The sequence below is a fragment of the Corythoichthys intestinalis genome, chromosome 9, assembly GCF_030265065.1.
Source record: "Corythoichthys intestinalis isolate RoL2023-P3 chromosome 9, ASM3026506v1, whole genome shotgun sequence".
Lineage (NCBI taxonomy): Eukaryota > Metazoa > Chordata > Actinopteri > Syngnathiformes > Syngnathidae > Corythoichthys > Corythoichthys intestinalis.
In genome coordinates, this window is record NC_080403.1 from 33076209 (window position 1) to 33089870 (window position 13662).

Below are 13662 nucleotides of genomic sequence, written 5' to 3' on the forward strand. Positions count from 1 at the left end.
CGCTTACCTCATCAGATGGCTCGAGTTTGACCTTGCCATCCATTGAATGGGTCACAGAGCTTGTAACCCCTGACCCCGAAGCTACCCTTCCCTCCAGCTCCTCCAGCTTTGGCTTGATATCCACACCCTCTTTAGAGTCATCCTTATTAAGGAGGTAGTGAAGGAGCACGTAGGGTTTCTCCTTCTTCGGACTATGCTGCTCCTGCTTGGATTCTGCTCCTCGAACCCCTCCAACAGGTGTAGCTCCTGCTTCAGATGTGCTTGACTCTAAGCTACTCTTGCCTGTGGCTTCTGCTGTGATGCGTGCCACCTCATCTGGAGTGTTCTCCTTTTTCAAGAGCTTATGGAGAATCTTGTGTTTCTCTTGAAGTGACTGACTTGTGAAATGCCCTGTACTGCCAGAAGACGACACTGCGCCAAGACCCCGACCAGTGGACGATGACACTCCTGTTGATGAGGAAGGGCTGGTAACGCCAGTTGTTCCGTCCTTGACATCTGGTGTGGAAGTTGGCCCAGTGCTTGGTGGGTGCTTAGGTGGCGCAAGCTCATCTGTTGGAGATGTGAGGAGCTGCAAAAGCTTCTTTTGGCTTTTGTCAGGCAACCGACGATTAGAGTCTCCCATTGGTCCAGCGTCCCTGTTTGCTTGACTATCCGGTTTGTCCGAAGCGCACTCGTTTATGGGGGTGAGCGGATGCTGCTCCCCTGTTGCTCCCAGTGAGCTGCCTGGGCTCTTTGAGTCGCAGTGGGGTGGGAGGCTGGATTTGCAGGGTCCCCCAGTAACCTGGTTGGTGGAATTGATGCTTGGTGAGCTGTCAGGCTTGTGCGGGGTCGGAGAAGTAAGGGGTGAGGGCAACGGATTGCCAACACCTTCACTAATCGCTTGAAGAGCATTCAAGGAGCTGCTGGAGAAAGTAGTGGTCCCCCCTCCTGTGTTACCCGGGTGACTGGAGTTCATGGGAGAATTCAAACCTGTGGAAAAAAAGGCACGTGAGATTTGCAGATTTTGTATTTTAAGATGAAAAAGCGGGCATGGTTTGTACCTCCGGGCGAGAAGGGGCTGGCACCCATCTTGGGGCTTCCTCTGACTCGAGGTGAACCCATGACATTGTGTGGGGGACCATTTATGCCTGAACTGGCTTGCGAGGGGCTGGTCATTCCCATCCCATACCCTCCACATCCAGAACCACCTCCATGATATTGACCCATCTGTTGATGTTGATGCTGCTGATGCATGCCGTGGTGGCCCATCTGATTCATCTGCCCCATTTGGTTCATTGAGTTCATAGAATTCATTGGACCCATGTTGTTCATTTGATGCATGGGATTCATTTGATGCATCCGGTTACCCCCGTTGTAAGGAGTTACTCCTCTTTGAGCCAGGTTTCCCTGCTCAGCCATGTTGTAGGCCATATTCATTCCTCCTCCGGAAGGCATGTTCATCTGCTGATTGGGGTTGTTCACACCCATGCTTTGCGGCCTCATGCCTCCGACCTGATTTCCACAATAGCTATTCTGCTCTCTAAAAGATTAAATGATATGAGGAGATAATCAGACAGTTGAATCCAAAACACATTTCAACTAGGGGGCAGTTTTCATGGTGAGCTGTGACACAAATACGCAACAGTTCAGTTGCAAAATGGCCTCACCTTTATATGGTGAGTAGGAGTAGGAACCTCATGATACGATACGATACGATTTCTGATACAAAGCTTACGATAACAATCTCCTGATATGGCGATACAACGATTATCGATACATTGGTCAGGAAATCAACCTAAGATATACGACAAAACGACTAATAAACAAAAAAAAAAAGTTTCTGTTGTGAATTGGAATGAGTTTACCACTAGTAGACATCCAAACCATTTGAACTGAGAGGGTCCCTCCCACTTCAAACGGATTGAACGTCTATGGCCATCAGTGGCAGCCAATGCTAGGCAACGAGGTAATTTGGGGGCATTTCAGATCATTACTTTATCGATTTTGAGTTGCTTCCTTTTGATTTCGGGGCATTTTATGAGTCACTTCCTGTTGATTTTGGGTTACGGAACAGGAAGTGGCCCAGGAATCTCCCAAATGAATAAGCAGCGACTCAAATTCAACAGGAAGCGACCTGTAAATGCACTAAAATGAACAGAAATGGACTTACAAACGGCCTGAAAATCAGAAAGAGGGAATGTGAATGCTCTGGTTTCAAATGAATGAACGTTCGTTCGACCCTCCCAGTCTGAATGGATTGTGCGTCGTGCGCCATCAATGGCAGCCATAGACTTAACTGAGACACTAGTATAGTTGAAGATTTTGATAGCAACTTGCTGGTTCCTTTTTTTTTTTTTTTTTAACATTGACACCTTTTTAAAACGATATCTCGATTCTTGGCAGGTGCATATCGATAACCTTGTGGGATACAACGTATCACGATTTATCAACATTTCGATATTTTGTCACACCCCTAATGGTGACAGTGAAAACGGAAGGCGAAAACGCAAACCTTTGATTCTGGGCTCCAAAGTGGAAGGATTTGATTGCGGTGCTTGCTCTGCAACCATATAACTCGCACACGTCACTTTGGGCGTGTGCAGCGCTGCTACTAAACATAAAAACAGCAAACATGGCGGAACGTCGCCTTTAATTGACTATTCTTATAATATTTTAAATATAAATATGTTTAATGTTTGCATTTTTCTCCATTTTGGAGCAAAAGAAAAATGCCATTGCTTGGAGTGGGCCGGTATGTTGTCTTCCAGGCTGAGGAAGTTGTTGGTGTCAAACAAGTGCATCATTGGCTGTCACCTTGTAAATCTGGACTGCCCCCTAGGGCCTGACATGAATACTACATCGTTTTCATAAGAAATTGCAACACTGTTCGAATGGAGACGGAACAATATTAATGCACACATGAAATTTGTCGTATTCTTGGAGCGTCACCATGTAACCGGCCCCTAAATTAACTCTTTATTGGATACTAATTCAACTCATTGACTGCCCTTAACGGCCTTAGACATCCAATCCATTTTAACTGGGAGAGTTAAGTCAAAATAACTTGTACATCTAGTGCTGTCAAGGGCATCTAAAGAGGTAAAAATTTTCCTTTAAAATTTTTTTTAAAAAGTCTTACATTTTTAAATAAAGGGGGAAAATATTTTATTCATTTTTATTTAAAAGAAGTTGAATTAACAAAAAGAAAAATATTTTTGGAAGTTAAATACAATGAAGTTAAAAAAAAAAAAAAAAAAAAAAAAAAGACTTTAGACTACAGTGTTATTGGGGGCCATAACCAAAGTATATCTTTGCTTTTATTCATTGAAATTTATATTTAATGTACAAGTTTTTCATAAACATTATATTATAATATGAATAAATACAATAATTGTTAATGATGATTAAAAAAAACAAAACACTATAATGACGACCTGGTGTCCACATTTGTTGACAAGTGTTGGCTACACTTGCCTACCAAATGTTAGTTGTTGTTGTTTTTTTTTTTTTTAATTACCAAAAATAGTCACTTGCCCTATAAATTGTAAACTAATTTAATTACTAATTACCTCTGAAGCAAGTGTGTGGAGAGAAATGAGTGTGGCTCATTGGTGTTAGGATTCCTACAAAGGTCACTGCGAGTCTGGGCTGTGACGGGGGTTCCGTTGGAGAGGGAGAATCTGTAGAGTGGTGTCTCTGCATGGCCATTATGGAAAGCTGTTGTGAAATGGAGAAAACAAAAAAATATTTCAGAATACGGGACACAATAATTGTAAAAATGAATGGGACACCTGGGTACCCCTGCTTTAACCTATCAACTAACAAGACATTTGTAAATAATTCTGTATCTCTAGGTCAGCCATTTTCAAAAACTATACTCATTCACTGCCACTGACAGCACTAGACATCCAAGCCAATATGACTGGTAGAGGCTGGCAGTGATTATTCGAAGTCAAAATGGATTGGATGTCTATCAACGCCAATGGCAGCAAATAAGGTTAAAAAATGATTGCATGTTACATGGAGCTATCCATTTTAATGAAAATATGCCCAAGTATCCTTAAATTGTCTAACATTATTTTCTGTCTTGAATTGTTTTGAATGTCATTGACTATATTCCAGTGTTGAACATGTTTATAATGGTGGTTGTTTTTCATAATGTTCTTTTCGCAGTCTTTCACCACCAATTAACTAGTCTACAGTAGTAGGATCTCATTCATTATTCAGTTTTTGTGGTGACATAACAACACGAGTAACTTGTTGAAAGTACCACTTGCTTCGTGAGCGGCGTATGGACATTTGCTCCACATATGAGTTCAGTATAGTAGTATCGCAGGCCATCAAATGTAATGCTTTTTAAGAACTTAAAAATACAATTTAAGACCAAAACATGTCGCAACAATTTCTGATGAGGAAAAAAATGTTATTTCTCTGTAAACATGGAGCTACTGCCACAGACCGTTTTTCTCCTCTCGTGTGCAACTCGACAGCTTTAACTCCCATTATCCCGAACCAAACAGTCTTTTTGCAGATTTGACTGCTGTTATGTTCGGCAGTGACCAACTACCTCTTAAATAAACCTTCCATTCATTTTAAATATACACTTCCCATCTCTAAATATTCTCCCTCATCACTACAACCGCAACAACCAGGAAATGGCCGACGTTCGCTGAGGTTGCGGACAACGTACTGTATGACATATAGTAATCCCAAACTCTTGTATTTAGTTCAGGGCCATTAATAAAACCAATATACACCATTAGAAGTTTTACCGAGGACAGCAGTGATTTCCCTGGTATTAAAAACATTGTCTAGAAATTTTATACCTACTGCAATCTTCCATTAAATTTAAGACAGTTTAAGACCTTGATTATTCAGATTTTAAATTTAAAACATTTTAAGGACCTGCGGGAACCCTGTATAGCCACAAACTGTTGATGATCATTTTCTGCATAATCTTATTTATTATTCAGTCAGCAGGTGACGTAAACTAGTCACACGGCGAACATATGCCAGCGCTGTGTCACATGGAATTTCCTCTACATACATTGATTGCATAGTCGTGCATGTTGGTGTTACATGAAATCATACCAGTACTTTGGCAGAATGTGGATATGGAATTTACTCCACACGTACTCTTCCGTTAGCAACAGTTGAAAAGTTAAAGTGATCTGGCAAATATGACCACACTAATTGTTATGCCCGAAATTACTTACGTTTGTGACAGCTAAATAACAAGGTATACAACAAGGTAAGGTAAGGTATACAAAAGGCAACAGGTCAAGAACTAATACAGTAGGTCAAACGGTGCATTGAATGAAGGCAAGTTTAAAAATACAAACCGTCTTGATAGTGGCGCTTATAAGACCATGGCTGCCCCTCGCTTCGATTGAGGAACATCTGTATGCAGCGCCCCACCATGTCCTCCCAGCCAGGACGCATTGTGGTGTGAAGTGTGTTATGCTGCTCAATTTCAATAAGTTTACCTAGAATTGTGGCGGGAAATGGGTTGGCACACAGACAACTGGAATGAATGAAATACTATCAAACAAGAAAGAATAAGGAGTAAAAGAAAATTTCAAATTCAAAACCAAAGTACAGTGGGGAGAACAAGTATTTGATACACTGCCAATGGGAAAATCCATTGGCAGTGTATCAAATACTTGTTCTCCCCACTGTATGTGGTGTTCATCTGAATATATACCAAAAATGAAAGCATTTCAAAACCTTGGATCGGCACAGTGAAACAATACTATAAATCAAGATCCTTATGAGCCATTTTTACTTTCATTTCACATTTTTGCAGCATCAATCATAAAGAAAGCTAACCATACCTGTCAGTTCATGGCGGGTGCTAAAACGCTCTGTCCTCTCTATTGCTGTGATGCGCCGGGCCACGCAGATCATACATGACTGTAGATCTGAATGAGGAGAAGACAAAATGTTCAATTCTGCACCTTTATTTGAATCGTGTTTTGGCCATTTATTTGGGAATTGCTGTGACAGTTAAGATGGATACCTTCCCCTTCCTCCATCATGGCCCTGGGCTGAGTGAGAGCAAAACACTGCATGGTCTCATAGCGCTGTCCACCGGGCCTGTCTTCTGACAACACATGACTTTGACCATGGACCAAGTTTACCAACATGCGACAGTTGAATGTGTGGCTCTTCTGTCTGGGAGCCTCTCCTGCCCACGGTGTCCCATTTGGAACTATGAGAAGCGATTAAAATAAGATAATATTTTGTACATCTATCTCCATCCAACGTTAAGGTTTTTCCCTTAATCAGACTCACCAGCAGACTTGGGTAAATTCTTGTGAAACGCTTCTCTGTCCTCATCGTGGATGATGTTGTAGACGCTGGTGTTGATTAACTCCTCCTGTTTGTACTGGAGGTATTGTGTCACATTGTCTGACACAAATACAATGCTACCTTCTCGGTTCACTACAAAAAGAAAGCCATCTAGTGCCTAGAACGAACAAACCGTGAAGACAGCGTTAGGAATGCACAGACTTTTGAGTTAACTCTGGTTTGATTTCAGACTCATGTCAGACACTGACCTGTAGAAGCAAGGGCCCCAAGTGGTCTTTGTCTATGACTCCTTGACCAGTGGAGGACACATCTGCCTTCTGTACATCATCAGTATTGCAAGAGTTTTTACCTATAGAGAAATTTTACAGCAACTATTAACAAAACGTAACATTTATATTGGGTGAGTCTCTTGAACGCACCAGCAAAATAAAATTTGCCTGCTTTCAATCGTTTATATAGCTTCAATGCTATATATAATGTAGTATTTTTTTCTTACCACAAGGTGGCAGTATAAGTCCCAAATACATGCTTGACATGCCTTTCTATTTTTAAATTCAGCATACGTCTGAGACTGTTAGACAGCCCTCAATATAGTAGGACTATCTCTGGAGTTAAGTGCTAAGACACAACATATAGTAACCTTGAAATAAAGCTCCTTGAGCACTTAACCCGTTGTGTAATTTTGAAGACGAATCTATGAATGTGCTAAGGAGGAAAAGATGTGTTAAAGATAACACATTAACGCTCATTTAACTCATTGGCGTCCATTTAAAGTGCTCGACGTCCAAACCATTTTGACAGGCAGAGGCTGGCAGCGTCATTGACTACATGGACATTGAGTGCCGTCAATGGCACTGAAAGTTGAGCATTCACAGCCACTCCTCCCAGTTAAAATAAATTAGATGTTTATTGTCGTCAATAGCAAGCAAGGATTTTGATAGTAAACATCACATTTATTTAATTAAAAAAAAACCTTTAATTTTAAATTTATATGGAATCGAAAAGTACTATTCTCTTATTAATTTAGATTGATTTTTCATGAATGCCTTTATTAAAAAGGAAAACTGCAATTCTTGGCATTCCTTAAAAGTTGTATCCATTTTTTAAAATAAAAACTGAAAAATAAATTTTAAAAATGTTTTAGTTAAAAATGCTATTTATTATTGTTATTGGACATAACGGTATTACACTCTTTCTGTTTTTATTCATTTTCATTTTGTTTTATTTTGGAAACTTAAAATTTTATTTATTGACAAAAAATATATTTAAAAAATCATCATTAATAATCATATATCTAGGACATACTTGCACTATTGCTAAATGTTAAGATTATGGCCTACATGAACCAAAATGATCACGTGTAGAGTCCAGGTCTTTACAAGGCTTTTTTTTAATTACCAAAAATTATCACTAGCCCTACAAATGGTTTAAAAGGTCCCTTTTCATTTTGTCACAATCTATGGCAACCTAGCTCTGTGATGATGCTGGCTTCAGTAATACAATTAGGTGTGAAACTCAATCGCTTCATCTTCCAAGCCTACCTTCTAAATTTGATCTCAATTAAGGTAGTTAGATATGAATATAATGTTCTCAATCAACTCAAATTTGCTAAATTATCCTTAATATAGTTAAGAGAGGTTTCAGAGTGTCATTATTCTCAAATGGGAAGCAGAATTTGGCACTAACAGATCAACAGCGTCTGACAGCCTTGAGCCATGACCACCAAGCATTGGTCTCAATTACTGGTGTTCATTTACTCTTGATGACACAGCCATACTGGCTGTCGATCTGAGGCCTGGCCATGAACCAAAAGCACCACTTCATCACCAACATCATCTGCTCGACAGAAGTGCATTCGATCTTGCCAAATAATATTCACTTTCAATCCCCTAAATAAAAATATGATCAAGATTTCACGTTGTGCTCTCAAAGTGTTCATCATTTGTACATGTGCCTTTACCTTGCTCTTTGATTTGTCTGATCTGCCGCACAGTCTCCTTGAGGATTGCACATTTGTCAGGCTTCACGTTGAAGCTATCAATGTTAGAGAGGTTAGCAGAGATGAGCTCAGCCAACTCCTCGATGTACTTGGTCTCCTGTTCCCGTCGACGCTTGTCACACCTGCCAGGGCACCGAGGGGATTAGACATGTTGCCAAGACAACCTCACCACCCCGTCAGTATCCACAGTTAACTGTTCAGATACTGTAGTTGCAAGCCAGCACAACATGGTACAAAAAGTAGTAGAAAAAAACCCGTTCCATTCAGACATTCAATTTCACTTACCCTATGCCTGGTGTGTCGCAGGTGGACAGTTTACGTTTACGGTCAGAGCACAGCGGCTCCAACGAGTTGTCTCCTATGCCACTCATCGTCAAAGCATATCAGCACCTGGAAATTTACGGCCACATCTTATTGGTGTCCAGTGACAAACACAGTCCTTCAATATATCAAATACTAAATGAGGTTGAGTGTGTTTTATGTGCACTTATACTATCTGATCAAAGGATAAGTGGCCTTTGATGTAAGCAAAATATGTCAAACCTCAGGCAAACCTTGAAAGCCTGGTGTCAAGTTTAGGTAGAATAATACAACTAACTCCCTAAACAACTGAGGTTATAAATGAAATGACTTCCATGGGAAGAGCAGATTCCTTCTGATTTATGAGGGAAGACTATCCAGTTAGTGAAGCAGCCTTGGTTCTTGATGGGAATGAAATCTCATCTGTTCCACTGTGAGGAGCGACTGATGATGATGTGGTGATTTGAAGCCTCGGGGGAGATGGGTCATCCTACGTTCAGCCAGCTTGCCCGCTAGAATGGTACCACTCAACTCTGCTGCTATACAAACCTTTTCTAGTACACATACACGCTCAGGCATGCTGCTGCAGCACAGTGTGTAAGAGGGATGAATGCTAGGCTGCCAGCCTCTCTGTCTAGCTGTGCATTAAAAAACATAGCACACATTTTTCAATCTTGTGTAGCCTAGATTTGGTCATTCTCAAGAACACACACTGTATTTCAGGGGCTACCCAATGAATATCCCTTTTTTTTTTTTTTTTTTTTTTTTTTGCATTTTATTTACTTCGCTTTCTTCACTCGGCTCATCCATTTATTTTTTTCCTTCCAGAAGATTTTAACTGCTCTTTCTCTGCATACCATCCTCAGAAAACCCCTCCCTTCGCTCACTGCCTGAATATAGAATTCAGTTCAATCCAGTTACATTTCTATTGCACCAAAGCAAAAGCTCAGTTATGCTTGAGCACTTTTTCCATAGGGCAAGTCAAGATCATGAATACACACCCACATGAAAATAATTGCAAAGTATATTATACCTACCCCTTATATATTGTGTACACTATTTTATAAATTGATTTTCAACTTTACATACCGATAATGATATACAGTATCTTATTTAAAGCGGAAGACAACACCTAGAATAAATCACATTCATATTTAAGACAGTTGCTCAGAGTATTTAAGTATACAAACTGTAAATTTCATTATAAAGGAGAAAATAATGTGATTTTGTGATGTCCGTTATAACCACACGCAAATACACTAATGGAGTTGAGCTCAAGCGTATTTGATAATGGTTATTAATGACATAATGAGGAAGAGCAGGACATTTGGAATAATCAAATTTTATTGGCTAAAATAGTACCAGCATTGATTAAATGTCTGCCCACAATAGAGCTGTCACGTCTCTGAAATACTGGCTTTTATTTACGATTTCTCCAGTATTGGACATCAGAAAATTGAAAATCTGTTTGTTTGTTTTTTTCAATTTATCAAACAATATCAATTTCATTGGGATCCACATATTAAAGGAGTTGTCTTCCCTTTAAAATGAATGTCAATCTTTTGTGGTCTTTTCTCTACTAACTCTTTCAGTGCCATCGATAACAATGGACATCCAATCAGAGGTCTGCAACTAGGGTTGGGCAGTGGTCCCAAACCGTTTTTGCACCACTGACCGGTGTGATTGGGCCTTTTTTTCACGGACCGGCAATATGTGGCAGAAAAATACAGTAAATATAAAATAACACGACAGGGCTAAAAATGAACATTAGGTGCAGGCAAAACATAACTCACCCTACACTAAATCAACCATTGTTTAACAGCGGCCTCTCCTAAAACTTGACAGCAAATATCATTGATCACACAAGTAATGAGTTCTTCTCCTATCGTGAAAGGTTTCTTGTCTTCAGCAAAACTGTTCGCCACAAGGTTTGATGCTCTCAAGGCATTCACTTTTGTTGATGTGGTGGCCCTCAGTCGTTGTTTCTGTCCTTCGTGCTTGTGCTTTTTTCTTTCAAAAAATTCCAAAGGCATACTGTATCTATTATTCCGGAGTGCTTAGTCTCTGTGTGCTGAAGCAGCTTCATTGCCTTGTTTGCTAGTTTATGGCCACATATTATGCATAGTGGACTTGGCGCCTGAGAGTCACCTGTTGCGATGATATTTTAGGTAGGATTGTTGGTATTTTCTGCTAAAAGACGTTTTCGATTTCTTCGAGGTAGTAGGCTCTTCTTCTGGCTCATCTGGTGGCCTTTTACCCGTGAAAAAAATGTCCAAAGACGTTTTTCAATCATCTTTGCTAATGTATGGGCTGATTATTTCCCGGAACAAATCTGATGTGCCTACGTCATTATCGAGGACAAGTGCGCGCGCGTGCGCACGCACACACGCACGCACGAACACACATTATAAATATATATTATATACACACACACACACACATATATATATACATATATATGTGTATATATATTAGGGTTGTTCCGATCATGTTTTTTTGCTCCCGATCTGATCCCGATCGTTTCAGTTTGAGTATCTGCCGATCCCGATATTTCCCGATCCGATTGCTTTTTTTTCAATTCCATTCATTCCCGATATTTTTTCCGGATCATATACATTTTGGCAATGCGTTGAGAAAAAAAATGAATAAAACTCAATTCAATTGCTCCAAGTATCATTTTTTTCTAGTCTAACATGACATTGTTCCACTGCTTTGGATCAAAACAAAGCTTATCAGCACTGTGCCATAAAATATGTAAACAATAAACATGTTCAATAAAAAAAAAATTTCGGTGCCACACTTTGTGAGTGCGACAATAAATGGCAGGGGAGGATGTTTGTTGTTATTATGAACTTATTATGATCTTTAAACCAAAACTAAAGACTCTGGATGAGTGTCAGACATTTTGTCTGTAACGTTAAATACAATTAGAAAACGATTTAATTAAAAAATATATCAGGGGTCGCGTTAACTGAATATTTTCCGTCGTTGACCGGTTTTTTAAAACGGTGACGGAAAAAACTGAAATCCATTCGTCATTTTGACAGGTTGCAATTCACACCCCAGACCACAGGGTGGCGAATGAGCATATTAATTAGCTATTGTCTCTCTTGATGCATGACGTCGTTGGCCTTACTCGGAAAAAAGTCAATGCAACTGAGTGTTTGCCTGGCACAGCCAGACTGTTCTCCCTGTATTTTTCAAACACTGAGAGAAAAGTCTGGGACACAGCCTCTCGAGTAGGTACAAAATCAATTGACAAATCAGATTTGTTTATTTGCGTGACGTGTTCTTCACGAGCAACATCACTATTGCGCGCCGAAAGTAGTCTCTACAACAACACGGATGGCGAACGGGAGAGCCGAGAATATGTTCCAATCCGCGGTAAATTCAGTTTTAAATGAGCTAAAACACATCGACACGAGACATTGACAACAGTCTGTCTCGCGCTAGCCATGTTGAATAAACTCCGTTCTCCGTGATGTTTGCTTCCGCGCGCAAGTCCCTCGTCCTACCCTCGTCGCTTTGCTAACGGCACGTCTGCCCGTCGCTGATTGGTGCACTCCGCTGTCTGTTTGCCTCTTGTTAAGCTTGTTCGGACAGAATATTAATTAAAAATGAATGAAAACTAAATACTATTGAATATGTCATTATTATCATTTTAAAAATGTAAGTGACGGGTAAAAATAGATTATGACCGGATTTTTATGACACTGTTCAGTCAAAATGACAGACAACGAAAAAGTCTAGCGCAACCTCTGAAATATATATATATATATATATATATATATATATATATATTTAAAAAAGGCATGTCCGATATTTTTTTGCCGATTCCGATACTTTGAAAATGACGTGATCGGACCCGATCGATCAGGATGCGGGACATCTCTAATATATATATATATATATATATATATATATATATATATATATATATATATATAAAACAGATGCTACATGCTAGCTCAAATGAATTTCAATGACGACATCCTAACCAGTTCTATCGTTATATTGACAGAGTAGAGAGGGAGATTGGCGTGTCTACTTGTCAAGGGGCACAAGTTAGAATGCTGATGTTACTACATTTTTGTTTCTGTGCAGCCTGGTAGCAAATGCGCCATGGACCGGTACTGGTCCCCGGCCTGGTAGTTGGGGACCCCTGAACTAGAGCCAAGAAATTTCAAACACTGGAATAGTTTTCAGATGTACAGAGTAGTAACCTGTTTTGGATAAAACCCAAATGATACCCAACTACTTGCAACCTGCCGCTACTGAGCCGCATGTCGCTCTCTTCATCCTTCTGTGAATTTAGATAAACGTTTAATAAAATACATATTTAAAACGTACGATGTACAATAAAATGTATAATGCGGTTAATACTATGATCGCTTCCAGACCCTCCCAATTAAAATGGTCTGGACGTCTATTACTGTTAATGTTTTTTTTTTTTCAATGTCAATTAACCTTCTTTTACTAACTACCACGGCATCTACTAAGCGACTTGGCATTGCAGTGAATTAGTTGCATTACTTTTTGAATCCCCCTCGTACATGGTGTTTTTTAAATTTTATTTTATTTTTACAAGTCCACCACAATTTATAACCAGGGTCCTCTGGGGCCTTATAAGCCTAGCACATCAACAGGCATTTCATACCTACACATCAGGCTAAACAAAAGTATAAAAAGAATACAGTACATTATTTTAAACACATTTTAATCGCATCTGGTTAGATAGCTGAAAGCACAATGGCGAAATCTTATTGCCTGGCATGGCCAGACTGTTCTCCCTGTATTTTTCAAACACTGCGAGAATAGTCTGGGACCCAGCCCATTAACGGCCTCTCGAGCACGGACAAAATAAACCGTCCAATCAGATTCGTTTATTTGCGTGACGTGTTCTTAACGAGCAACTCTCTCTAACGAGCAACGAGCTCTTCCGCGTGGGAAGTGGTCTCCACAACAACACAGATGTCGAACAGGGGAGCCGAGAATATGTTCCAATCCACGGTAAAATCAGTTTTAAATTACCAAAAACACATCGACACAAGTCCATGACAACAGTCTGTCTC

The 13662-nt window shown here is 39.9% G+C and overlaps 1 protein-coding gene across 2 annotated transcripts in view; it reads right to left on the reverse strand.

Annotated features, from left to right (window-relative positions):
- ncoa3 (nuclear receptor coactivator 3) overlaps positions 1-13662 on the reverse strand; it is a 56773-nt gene that overhangs the window by 10278 nt on the left and 32833 nt on the right. For both annotated transcript variants that reach the window (XM_057844820.1, XM_057844819.1), the window contains exons 3-12: positions 8576-8680; positions 8252-8412; positions 6540-6640; positions 6274-6448; positions 5999-6190; positions 5814-5900; positions 5322-5465; positions 3549-3696; positions 1041-1519; positions 8-969 (exon numbers count right to left, since the gene is read on the reverse strand). In XM_057844820.1, coding sequence (XP_057700803.1) covers positions 8-969; positions 1041-1519; positions 3549-3696; positions 5322-5465; positions 5814-5900; positions 5999-6190; positions 6274-6448; positions 6540-6640; positions 8252-8412; positions 8576-8661 — 2535 coding nt within the window. In that variant the 5' untranslated portion in view covers positions 8662-8680. The remainder of the gene's footprint in view (positions 1-7; positions 970-1040; positions 1520-3548; positions 3697-5321; positions 5466-5813; positions 5901-5998; positions 6191-6273; positions 6449-6539; positions 6641-8251; positions 8413-8575; positions 8681-13662) is intronic.